General features: G+C 39.2%; 1 protein-coding gene across 2 annotated transcripts in view; it reads left to right on the top strand.

The window, feature by feature from the left end:
* Positions 1-13884, top strand: part of tmem132e (transmembrane protein 132E) — a 332847-nt gene that overhangs the window by 285369 nt on the left and 33594 nt on the right. For both annotated transcript variants that reach the window (XM_064982123.1, XM_064982122.1), the window contains exon 3: positions 808-948. In XM_064982123.1, coding sequence (XP_064838195.1) covers positions 808-948 — 141 coding nt within the window. The remainder of the gene's footprint in view (positions 1-807; positions 949-13884) is intronic.

Raw genomic sequence — 13884 nt, 5'->3', positions numbered from 1 at the left:
AGACCCCAGTGTATGAATTAGCTATATGGCCTTGAAGGATGGGGAGCATTTAGAGCTAACCGCTCCTGTTTAGCAGTCAGCCATTCCAGCGCAGCGCTTAATAGAAGTTGCCATGGCAGAAGGCATCTGTGTGGAATGAATAAATAATAGTAGTGTCTTAGTCGAAGAAGTTCACACAAGCGCCTCCATTTGCCTCTTATCAGCGCTGCAAAGATGGCTAGAGTCTTACAGAATTGGTGCGTATTACTAGTCACAGCTGTACCTTTCTGATTCTCTATGCTCACTCATTAATCGGTTTTGTGCGAACGCAATGGCGAGCTAAATTCACATGGGCCCTACCAGGGTGATACCTTATACCCTCTCATTTGTGTGGGGAAATTAATCGGAGTCACTGAAATGGATCATAGTCTTAAAAGCACTACTACAGCACAATATTCAAGCTTTCTCAAAATATTATGGAACCAAATAATATGGAGTTTGTTTTTAGCTTTTTGCCTGATGCTTAATATACAGTTGGCTGGTTGAGAAATACTCTCAATCGTTATTCAAGCATTATTCAGACATTTATCCATGATTTCAAAATTCCAGTGCGATAGTCTTTGTCTTTAGAGTCAGTTTATCACCACATTGTCCAACTACATTAACTGTCATTGATTGATCTTTCAAAATTGCATTTGCCCCGATGTCATACAGTGCTGTGCACATGAGGGAACTACAGTATACAAACACACCGACAGCCTCTGACCTCACAGATAAATCATGGGCTGTTCATAAAGTTGATTCATTCCTTTTATCTCTCGATTGCAGGGTCAAGGCAAAGAAAGGGGTGAATCTTCTGCAAACCAAGTCAAAGAATGCCCAGTGGACTGTGGACTGGGAGGTACAGTCTGGGGCGAAGCATTCCATCACCACCATCGACGTGAACAAAAATAAAGGAGTGCAAGCTGGGTAAGTCAACAGCCTAAGGCCTAAACACACAACATACAACATCCACCCAAACACTACAGAGTGAGGCTGTTGTGCCCAGCACATTGTTAACTTTAGGATGGTGTGTTCGGTGAAAGACTAATTGAGACTTTCTCAAAACATCTCCTTGGCTGCAATAGTGTCATCATGTTGCTTGCTGATGATAAGTCACTGCATCTCAGTGCAAGAGGCATCAGTACAGACCCTGGTTCAATCCTGGGCTGTATCACAACTGGCTGTGATCAGGTGTCCCATAGGGTGGCTCACAATTGGCCCAGCGTCGTCCAGATTAGGGGAGGGTTTGGCCGGGGTAGTCGGTCATTGTAAATAAGAATGTTCTTAACTGACCTGCCTAGTTAAATAAAGGTTAAATAAAATAAATACTTACACCAATGATGATTTAAACATTTCTCCCTGCTTGGCAGAAAGCTGATATGTTTGGAGGACAACTACATTAAACTGTAGTTTTGAAATGCGTGCTTTTTACAGCTTGAGGATCAACTTAAGTGATATAGCCATTTTATGTGTAGGGAAAACCAATAGAAAAATGGCAAAGTGATATGTACAGTTTCACTTTTATACAGTTCCTTCAGAAACTATTCATAACCCTTGACTTATTCCACATTTTCTTGTGTTACAGCCTGAATTCAAAATGGATTAAATCAAAAATATTCTCACCCGTCTACACACAATACCCCATAATGACAAAGTGAATACATGTTTTTAGAAATGTTTGAAAATGTTTGCTTATGAAATACAGAAATATCTCATTTATATAAGTATTCACAACCCTGAATCAATACTTTATAGAAGCACTTTTGGCAGTGGTTACAGCTGGGAGTCATTCTGGGTAAGAGCTTTCCACACCTGGATTGTGTAACATTTGCCCATTATTCTTTTCAAAATTCTTCAAACTCTGTCAAATTGGTTGTTGATCATTGGTAGACAACCATTTTCAGTTCTTGCCGTATATCTTCAAGTAGATTTAAGTCAAAACTGGAGCGCTGCCACTCAGGAAAATTCACTGTCTTCTTGGTAAGCAACTCCAGTGTAGATTTGGCCGTGTGTTTTAGGTTATTGTCCTGCTGAATTGTGAATTAATCTCCCAGTGTCTGGTGGAAAGCAGACTGAACCAGGTTTTTCTCTAGGATTTTGCCTGTGTAGATAACACAGGCAAAATCCTAGAGAAAAACCTGGTTCAGGACAATTTTTTTTAACCTTGCTTAGCTCCATTCCATGTATTTTTTTATTCTGAAAACCTCAGTCAAGCATACCCATAACATGATGCAGCCACCACTATGCTTGAAAATATGGAGAGTGGTACTGAGTAATATGTTGTATTGGATTTGCCTCAAACATAACACTTTGTATTCAGAACAAAACATGTATTACTTTGCCACATTTTTTGCAGCATTACTTTAGTGCCTTGTTGCAGAAAACGTTTGGGAAATATTTTTATTCTGTACAGGCTTCCTTCTTTTCACTCTATCAATTAGGTTAGTGTTGTAGAGTAACTACAATGTTGTTAATCCATCCTCAGGTTTGTCCTATCACAGCCATTACACTCTAACTGTTCAGTGGTCACCATTGGCCTCATGGTGAAATCCCTGAGCTGTTTCCTTCCTCTCCGGCAACAGAGCTAGGAAGGACGCCTGTATCTTTGTAGTGGCTGGGTTTATTGATACACCATCCAAAGTATAATTAATAACTTCACCATGCTCAAAGGGATATTCAATGTCTGCTTTTTTAAATTGATACCCATCTACCAATACGTGCCCTTCTTTGCGAGGCATTGGGAAAGCTCCCTGGGCTTTGTAGTTGAATTCACTGCTCGACTGAGGGACCTTACAATTATCTGTATGTGTGGGGTACAGAGATACTGTAATTATTCAAAAATCTAGTTAAACACTATTTCTGCACACTTATTATGTGACTTGTTAATTAAGCACAGTTTTACTCCTGAACTTATTTAGGCTTGCCATAACAAAGGGGTTGAATACTTATTGACTCAATACATTTTAGATGTAATTTTTTAATTAATAAATGTAAAATAAAATGAAAAATGTAAATCCAATTTGACATTATGGGGTATTGGGTGTAGGCCAGTGACAAAAAAACTACATTTAATCCATTTTAAATGTAAGCTGTAACACAGAAAAAAGTCAAGGAGTGTGAATACTTTGTATGTTGCTGCATTGCAGTGCCATGGAGATGTTATCGGCAAAAATGGCAGCACTACCTATGCCTGTCACTGGGCAAGGGTACCCATGATTATATACAGGCACATCACAGGACTCGGGCTACGTTCCAATATCCATACTAGGCTTCATCTTAGAATGCATGCCCAATACATTGGATAATGGATCATACCATTACTCTCATCAGTCCTAAAACAGGTCCTCCATTTTGAATGAAGGCAGTAACAGTGGAATCAGGTGCTGAGGATGAAGGGAGGTAGCTAGCTTCTTAGCCTGTGATACCGCAATACCTCTGGGCGGGCGAAGCCTGGAATTAGCTAACATAAATCACTAATACACTCAATTCATTAACAAAGAAGGCATTAAGAGTTTGGGCTGCTTATCCTAAACCTCCGGAGCTATTTAGCCAGTGCAGATCCTAGTAATACCACCGCCCATCGTTTCCAGGGACTGTGGGGAAAAAAGAAACTGGCCAAGTGGGTCTGGAGGGAGGGGGGGTGGAGAGTGAGCGTAACAGACAAACAGTGACATCACCTGAATAAAAGATCAGCCAGTCTTTCTTTGTTCTCTCTCAATAGGGCACTTAGTGTCTGGCTTTCTCGCTATATGTAGTGGACCGTGTCAAGTCATCTTTGCCATCCTGTCACCATGTTGGAAATCCAGTCCAGCAGGGGGTCAAGCTACAATATAGACACATTGTGTCATCTCGACTTTTGTCAGAGGCCCAGTCAAAAGTCATGAAGGTATTTTGGGCAGAGTTCATATGTTACTAATGAGTTTTGCCTACATTGTAGAGCCATATAACAGTCTCCAAGAGTAAATAGCCTGCCGTTTCCTTTTTTCCTTTGATTTAGCCTTCTAGCTGATAAAAAGCATTCAAGATGAGTGAATTCTCAAACTACAGTATTTCAGGCCCACTTCACCCAGCTAAGTGAGATAACGTTAATGGCGGGACCTTTTTTGAAGGCATATTTAACTGTGATATAGTTTTGCTTTTTGTGCCGACTTAGGTATATATTTTAGATAATGGACCATGCTGGGCTGCTTTATAAATCTGTCCACAAAAGTAGTATGTGTAGATCCATGCCAAACAGGGTCCCAGTAGTTTCGTGTTACCACATTAAGCCTAATAAGTTTAAAGCCTTCATTCGATATGGTTTAGCAAAAAATCTAGGCCTATAATAGATTACATTGTCATCTTCAATCATGAAGCGTGATCAATTTTCTGGGCGAACGCGGCACTTGGGAGCATTTTGCATTCCCTGCTAGATGAAAACATTACTTTCTTCAATAGCTTGGTAACATGTACGTTATACAAGGAACTAAGAATAGTCAATGCTTTTAATGTCCACCATGTGATTCTCTGTGTTGTCAAGGACTTTGGAGTTGTTATGACAACATGCAATTATTATACAGTGCCTTGCGAAAGTATTCGACCCCCTTGAACTTTACGACCTTTTGCCACATTTCAGGCTTCAAACATAAAGATAAAAACTGTATTTTTTGATATAAAACGACATTTATTGGATATTTCAAACTTTTTTAACACTGAAAAATTGGGCGTATTTAGGTCAACATTGGATCATTCAGAGATTTTTTTGTGAAGAATCAATTTGTTAAAAAGGTTTGAAATATCAATAAATGTCAAGTGAGACACAAAAAAATCATTTTATATCTTTATGTTTGAAGCCTGAAATGGAAAGTTCAAGACATTTATTTAATGGATATTTCAAACTTTTTCTTCAACAAATCAAAAAGCTGAAAAATGTAGTTATGCATCTTACCACTGAGCTCATCAAAGTAGAAATCATTTTTTTAGTTTATCATCATTGGTCATTTGCTGAGGTCAACTCCTGTGGAGAATTGGATCATTCAGACCAATTTGATCTTTCTTTCACTGAACTTCTGGAGAGAGTTTGCTGCACTGAAAGTAAAGGGGCTGAATAAGAGAGGCGATTTTGCATGCCCAATTTTTCAGTTTTGGAGAACCAACTGATTTGTTAAAAAAGGTTTGAACACTATCCAATAAATGTAACTGCATACATTTTTCATACTTTTTCATGATTGTGTCCCAAAACCCTGTTGTTGATTCTTCACAAAAAAATACAGTTTTATATCTTTATGTTGCACGATCTCGAATAGAAGTCAAGAGGTTCTTCTCACCTAAGCTAGAATACCCCATGATAAGTTGTTGACTTTTGTTTTTGTGTTACTATTTATTTTTTTATTAAGCAAATATTTGTCTTACTTTTGAACTCTGCATTGTTGGGAATTGGCTCATACAGTGCCTTCAGAAAGTATTCATACCCCTTGACTTATGACTGTGACTGACTGTCACAGCCTTAAATCAAAATGTATCAAAAAAATGAAATAAACATTTATTGAAAATGGAATGCAGAAATATCTCATTTACTTAGTTTTACAAGCCGATTTAAGTCAAAACTGTAACTAGGCCACTCAGGAACATTCAATGGAATCTTGGTAAGCAACTTTGTCCTTGTGTTTTAGTTTATTGTCCTGCTGACAGGTGAATTTCTCTCCCAGTGTCTGTTGGACAGCAGACTGAACCACGTTTTCCTCTAGGATTTTGCCTGTGCTTAGCTCTATGATGTTTTTTTATCAGAAAAAAACTCCCCAGGTCTTGCCAGTGACAGGCATACCCTTAATATGATGCGGCCACCACCATGCTTGAAAATATAAAGAGTGGCACTCAGTGATGTGTTGTGTTGCATTTGCCCCAAACATAACGCTTTGTATTAAGGACATAAAGTACATTTCTTAGTCACATTTTTTTGCTGTTTTACTTTAGTGCCTTATTGCAAACAGGATGCATGTTTTGGAATAGTTTTATTCTGTACAGGCTTCCTTTTTTTCACTTTGTCATTTAGGTTAGTATTGTGGAGTAACTACAATGTTATTGATTCATCCTCAGTTTTCTCCTATCACAGCAATTAAACTCTGTAACTGTATTAAAGTCACCATTGGCCTCATGGTGGAATTCCTGAGCGGTTTCCTTCCTCTCCGGCAACTGAGTTAGTGATGGGGTGTATTGGCCACTCAAAGTCTAATCAATAACTTCACATCCTCAAATGGATATTCAGTGTGTGCTTTTTAAATGTTTTATCGATCTACCAATTGGTGCCCTTCTTTGCGAGGCATTGTAAAACCTCCCTGTGTTTGAAATTCACTGCTCGACTTACAGATACTTGTATGTGTGAGGTACAGAGAAGAGGTAGTCATTCAAAAATCATGTTAATTAAACACTATTATTACATACAGAGTGAGTCAATGCAACTTTTTATTCTACTTGTTAAGCACATTTTTACTCCTAAACTTATTTAGGCTTGCCATAACAAAGGGGTTGAATACTTATTGACTCAAGACATTTCAGGTTTTCATTTTTGATTCATTTGTAAAAATGTCGAAAAAGATAATTCCACTTTAACATTATGGGGTATTGCGTGTAGGCCAGTGACCCAAAATCTCAATTTAATCCATTTGATATTCAGGCTGTAACACAACAAAATGTGGAAAAAGTCGAGGAGTGTGAATATTTTCTGAAGGCACTGTAAGTAAGCTTGTCACTGTAAAGTCTACACCTGTTATATTTGGCGCATGTGACCAATCAAATTTTATTTCATTTGACAACACTATTTACCAGGAGAGTTTTCATCTATATTTTTTTTTTTTTTTTTTAGCTGTCAATATTTCCCACCACAAACCGATGTTGGCACTAAGATCCCACTCAATGAGCTGTATAGAGCCTTAAGCAAACAAGAAAATGTTCATCAGAAATTTGGCCTCCCCTTTTTAGCACATCACTAGGACATCTACAGCACCTGGTGTCACAGGAAGGCCAAGAAAATGATCAAGGACCTCAGCTACCCAAGCCACAGCCTGTTCACCCCACTACCATCTACAAGACGGAGACAGTGCAGGTGCATCAAAGCTGGGACCGAGAAACTGAAAAACTGCTTCTATCTCCAGGCCATCAGACTGTTAAATAGTCACCAATATCCGTCCTCCGCCCAGTACCCTGCCCCCAGTACCCTGCCCTGAACCTTAATCACTGTTACCTAGCCTTCTACCACCTGGTATTCTACCCTGCACCTTAAAGACTACTGCCCTATGTACATAGTCATTGAACACTGGTCACTTTAATGTTTACATACTGTTTTACCAACTTCAAAGTGCCTTCAGAAAGTATTCAAACCCTTTGACTTTTTCCTTTTTGTTGTTGTGTTACAGCCTGAATTTAAATTAAATTTAGATTAAATTTAGATTTTTGTCACTGGCCCATGCACAATATCCCATAATGTAAAAGTGGAATTGTGTTTCTCGATATGTGACAAATTAATAGAAAAATTAAAAGCTGAAATGTCTTTGGTCAATAAGTATTCAACCCCTTTGTTGTGGCAAGCCTAAATAAGTTCAGGAGTACAAATATTCTTAACAGGTCACATAATAAGTTTTGTGGAATAATGTTGGAATAGTGGAATAGTGTTTAACATGATTTTTGAATGTTACCTCATCTCTGCACCCCACACAGCAGTGAAGTTCAACCACAAAGACTAGTTGTTTTACTATGCCTCTCAAAGTAGGGCACCTGTTGGTAGGATGGTTAACAAAATAAAAAGCAGACATTGAATATCCCTTTGAGCATAGAACATTTATTGATTACATTTTGGGTGGTGTATCAATACACTTGGTCACTACAGGCTACAGGTGTCCGTCCTTCTGTTGCCGGAGAGGAAGGAAACCCCTCAGGGATTTCACCATGAGACTAATGGTGACTTTAAAACAGTTAGTTTAATGGCTGGGATGGGAGAAAACTGAGGATGGATCAACAACATTGGAGTTACTCCACAATACTAACCTAATTGACAGGGTGAAAAAAAGAAGCCTGTACAGAATAAAAATATTCCAAAACACGCATCCTGTTTGCAACAAGGCACTAAATTAATAATGCAAAACATGTGGCAAAGCCATTAACTTTCTGTCCTGGGGCAAATCAAATGCAACACATTACTGAGTACCACTCTCAATATTTTCAAGCATAGTGATGGCTGTATCATGTTATTGGTGTGCTTGAAATCGTTAAAAACTGGTGAGTTTTTCAGGATAAAAGAGAAACGGAATGGAACTAAGCACAGGCAAAATCGTAGAGGAAAACCTGGTTCAGTCTGCTTTTCACCAGACACTGGGAGACTATAATTCACCTTTTAGCACCAACGTTGCTTACCAAGAAGATGCCAGAATCCCCCACGCCAGAATTTACTCTAAGCGCAGGCACATTTACATCCAGCTTTAGCACTGCTTAGCACTTTATTGTTGTCTTGATCCTCTCTCACCTCTCACTATGCATTGTACTTGACATCGATTTTTTCCAATGGCTTCCTAATCATGGCAATATTCATTTTGTAAACGCAGTGTCCTCCCATGTCCCTGTGGAGACGACGGGAAAATCAGATTTGATTGAAATTGATTACCGGCTAAAAAATGTAAACAACTGATAAAGCAATTAACTGGGTCAAGTTGGCATTCTCCCAAGGATGTTGCTCTTAACTTATAATTGTAACTATTGATTCAAAGGAACAATTGTGGAGAGGCATTCTCTCTGTCTAGAAAGCTTTACGGCAAAATGTATTTTCCATGGCACATCTCATTCTCTTCTTCTAAGGCTAATCTATAGGTATATTGTATATCTGTGCAAACTCTTACTGGAAGAAATGGAAAGCTTTGGAACTGTATTTTAAGAATTTAAACCCAGGTTTGGTAGCTGAATATTCCTGGTGCATGGGGTGAAGTGTAATTGTTGAAAGATAGGTGGGGACCATCGGGCCTCCCATCGGTCTCTCGTGGGTTCTTCTAAACCAGCTGTCATCATCGGCAGCTCTATGGTGAGAAACATCTTGATTCCTGGAGCAAAAACCCTGTTCTATACTGGAGCACGAGTACAGGACATTACAAGGCTGCTTCCTACCGTTCTATGACATTGTTGTAGATAACATTCATATAGTGAAAATTTGTGCAAAAAGGCTAACTCTGCTCCATCGTTCATTGAATCAGATGGCTCATTCATCATAAAACTACTTTAATGATTTTTTTATTGGCAAGATTAGCAAACAACATTCTGAACCTACACTCCATGCATAACTGACCAAATTAAGAAATCAAGCATTGTAATTTAAAATTCCTAAAAGTGAATGTGGAAGAGGTGGAACATTTTTTGTACTTACACATATTTTGTACATACACATATTTAGCAGATGTTATTGTGGATGTAGCGAAATGCTTATGTTCCTAGCTCCAACAGTGCAGTAGTATCTAACAATGCATAACAATACAAACAAATCTAAAAGTAAAATAATGGAATTAAGAAGTATATAAATATTAGGACGAGCAATGTCAGAGTGGCATTGACTAAAATACAGTAGAATACACTATATACATATGAAATGAATAAAACAGTATGTAAACATTATTAAAGTGACCAGTGATTCCATGTCTATGGACAGTTGAAGTTGGACGTTTACATATACTTAGGTTGGAGTCATTAAAACTCATTTTATTAAACCACTCCATAGATTTCTTGTTAACAAACTGGTTAAGTTGGTTAGGACATCTACTTTGTGCATGACACAAATTATTTTTCCAACAATTGTTTATAGACAGATTATTTCACTTATAATTCACTGTATCAGAATTCGAGTGGGTCACTAAATTGACTGTGCCTTTAAACAGCTTGGAAAATACCAGAAAATGATGTCATGGCTATAAAAACTTTTGATAGGCTAATAGACATAATTTGAGTCAATTGGAGGTGTACCTGTGGATGTATTTCAAGGCCTACCTTCAAGCTCAGTGCCTCTTTTTTGATATCATGGGAATATCAAAAGATATCAGCCAAGACCTCGGAAAAAAAATTGTAGACCTCCACAAGTCTGGTTCATCCTTGGGAGCAATTTCCAAACACCTGAAGGTACCACGTTCATCTGTACAAACAATAGTACGCAAGTATAAACCCTATAGGACCACGCAGCCGTCATACCGCTCAGGAAGGAGACGCGTTCTGTTTCCTAGAGAAAAGTGCAAATCAATCCCAGAACGACAACAAAGGACCTTGTGAAAATGATGGAGGAAACAGGTACAAAAGTATCTATATACACAGTAAAACGAGTCCTATATTGACATAACCTGAAAGGCTGCTCAGCAAGGAAGAAGCCACTCTTCCAAAACCGCCATAAAAAAGACAGGCTACGGTTTGCAACTACACATGGGGAAAAATATTGTACTTTTTGGAGAAATGTCCTCTGGTCTGATGAAACAAAAATAGAATTGTTTGGCCATAACGACCATCATTATGTTTGGAGGAAAAAGGGGAGGCTTGCAAGCCAAAGAACATCATCCCACCCGTGAAGCACGGGGTTGGCAGCATCAGGTTGTGGAGGTGCTTTGCAGCAGGAGGGACTGGTGCACTTCACAAAATAGATGGCATCATCAGATAGGAAAATGATGTGGATATATTGAAGCAACATCTCAAGACATCAGTCAGGAAGTTAAAGCTTGGTCACAAATGGTCTTCCAAATGAACAATGACCCCAAGCATACTTCCAAAGTTGTGGCAAAAGGACAACAAAGTCAAGGTATTGGAGTGGCCATCACAAAGCCCTGACCTCCATCCTATAGAACATTTGTGGGCAGAACTGAAAAAAGCGTGTGCCAGCAAGGAGGCCTACAAACCTGACTCAGTTACACCAACTCTGTCAGGAGTAATGGAACAAAATTCACCCAACTTATTATGGGAAGCTTGTAGAAGGCTACCCAAAACATTTGACCCAAGTTAAGCAATTTAATGACAATGCTACCAAATACTAATTGAGTGTCTGTAAACTTCTGACCCACTGGGAATGTGATGAAAGAAATAAAAGCTTAAATAAATAATTCTCTCTACTATTATTCTGACATTTCACATTCTTAAAATAAAAGTGGTGATCCTAACTGACAGAGAATATTTACTAGGATTAAATGTCAGGAATTGTGAAAAACTGAGTTTAAATGTATTTGGCTAAGGTGAATGTAAACTTCTGACTTCAACTGTACATAGGGCAGCAGCCTCTACGGTGCAGGGTTGAGTAACCATGTGGTAGCCGGCTAGTAATGGCTATTTAACAGTCTGAAGGCCTTGAGATAGGAGCTGTTTTTCAGTATCTCGGTCCCAGCTTTGATGCACCTGTACTGACTTTGCCTTCTGGATGATAGCGGGGTGAACAGGCCGTGGCTCGGGTAGTTGATGTCCCTGATGATCTTTTTGGCGGCCTTTCTGTGACATCAGGTGCTGTAGGTGTCCAGGAGGGCAGGCAGTGTGCACCGGGTGATATGTTGAGCAGACTGCAGCACCCTCTGGATAGCTCTGTGGTTGTGGGTGGTGCAGTTACCGTAACAGGCAGTGATACAGCCCAACAGGATGCTCTTAATTGTGCATCTGTAAACGTTTTTGAGGGTCTTAGGGGCCAAGCCGAATTTCTTCAGCCTCCTGAGGTTGAAGAGGTGCTGTTGCGTTTTCTTCACCACACTGTCTGTGTGGGGTGGACCATTTCAGCTTGTCAGTGATGTGTACGTCGAGGAACTTGAAGTTTTTCACCTTCTCCATTGTGGTCCCACTGCGGTCACACACTTAATGTGTTGTGAAATCTGCCTTGGTAGCAGCTAATGGGGATCCATATTTTGTAATTTTTTATTTGACCTTTATTTAACTAGGAAAGTCAGTTAAGAACAAATTCTTATTTTCTATGACAGCCTAGGAACAGTGGGTTAACTGCCTTGACAGCTAGGGTGTGGCACTACAACGTTCTGCCCCACTACAACAAAAAATGTGCTGTTGGGTGTACTCGAGGACCGGAGTTGGGAAACAGCACCAGCACAGCCCCATCAGTGATCAATAAGAGGGATCAGGTAGATATTGTTCAATAATGCATCCCTCCCCTTGACGTTCTATAGGACCCTGCTGTGGTGTTGTGTTAAATAACTAGCTACGCCTCTGAGGGAGTTGACCCAATGACACAATGAAACTATCCTGCTAATCAGCTCAGCAGGGGCCTGATCTGAGCATGGAAGCCCTACTTATGTAAACGTGTAAGCATGGGCTAGTAAAGATAACCAGGGTGCACAGAAAGGGCGTTGTTAACCCCACAAGGCCTTTCATTTGAAAAGGACATGTCACCCACACAACATATCCTAATAGCGCATTGACTCCATTTCCACCCCTGTGTAACTCTTATTCAGCACATGAGCGATTTGGGTGTCTGGTTTTCTGAGTGCTAGTTGTCGAGGGTCAGGCCAAGCTACCTGCTTTGTAAGGAGTGTCATAGATAAATAAGTAGGAATATTCCATGAGTGATGTTGAGACAAACAGTCAGAAGTCATTTAGGCTGTCATCTCTCATCATGCTGATTCCAGTAAGGCCCTTTGTGAGTGCAGTATACTGGAGATAGGGACTCAGCTCCCAGTCTTCATTACGACATTGGCATTTTCCCTTTGAATGGCAGACTTCTTTTCTCTCTGCCTAGGGGAGATAGCAGCATGGTTAATTTCAGATCCAGGTTAAGTGTGTCTGTATTGGTCTTGTAAACCGGGAACCTACTGTAGGCCTACACTGCTGAAACCCTTTCGAAGTGCAATGCGGAATGTGTCTTTCAGATGTGATGGTTTCGCAGCTTGGAGCAATAGTAATGGTGGTATAGAAAACATATAGTATGTTGGTCTGCTGGTACTTCCACAATTGATTCAATCATTTTACACCATCTTAGAAGAAGATAAGTCCTTTATAAGTAGAAGGGGTTGAATGTTTTAGTACATATACAATGCATGGAATGAAACGGGGTGAAAGTTAATCTTTGCCTAGGTAAAACTAACATGTGCGAGTACACATGGCTACTGTTCATGTGGTTAAAATAATGGATGTTTGAAATGGTAGGAGGGGTTGTTCACATCGTATGTTTGACCACTTTACTGCATGTGTGCTAGTCATAACTGGCTGGTACGTATGCACATACTGTGTATGGGCTATGGTAATGATCATGGAAATGTAATGAAAAGCTTACCATGTCCATAGAAATGTAATGAAACGCTTACCATGTACATAGAAATGTAATGAAACGCTTACCATGTACATAGAAATGTAATGAAAAGCTTACCATGTACATAGAAATGTAATGAAACGCTTACCATGTACATAGAAATGTAATGAAACGCTTACCATGTACATAGAAATGTAATGAAAAGCTTACCATGTACATAGAAATGTGATGAAAAGCTTACCATGTCCATAGAAATGTAATGAAACGCTTACCATGTACATAGAAATGTAATGAAACGCTTACCATGTACATAGAAATGTAATGAAACGCTTACCATGTCCATAGAAATGTAATGAAACGCTTACCATGTACATAGAAATGTAATGAAACGCTTACCATGTACATAGAAATGTAATGAAACGCTTACCATGTACATAGAAATGTGATGAAACGCTTACCATGTACATAGATATGTAATGAAACGCTTACCATGTACATAGAAATGTAATGAAACGCTTACCATGTACATAGAAATGTGATGAAACGCTTACCATGTCCATAGAAATGTAATGAAATGCTTTTACCATGTCCATAGAAATGTAATGAAAAGCTTCACCATGTCCATAGAAATGTAATGAAAC

Source organism: Oncorhynchus masou, chromosome 12 (genome assembly GCF_036934945.1).
Source record: "Oncorhynchus masou masou isolate Uvic2021 chromosome 12, UVic_Omas_1.1, whole genome shotgun sequence".
Lineage (NCBI taxonomy): Eukaryota > Metazoa > Chordata > Actinopteri > Salmoniformes > Salmonidae > Oncorhynchus > Oncorhynchus masou.
Note: the sequence above shows the minus strand (reverse complement) of the source record. Positions and strands in the feature narration are given on the sequence as shown.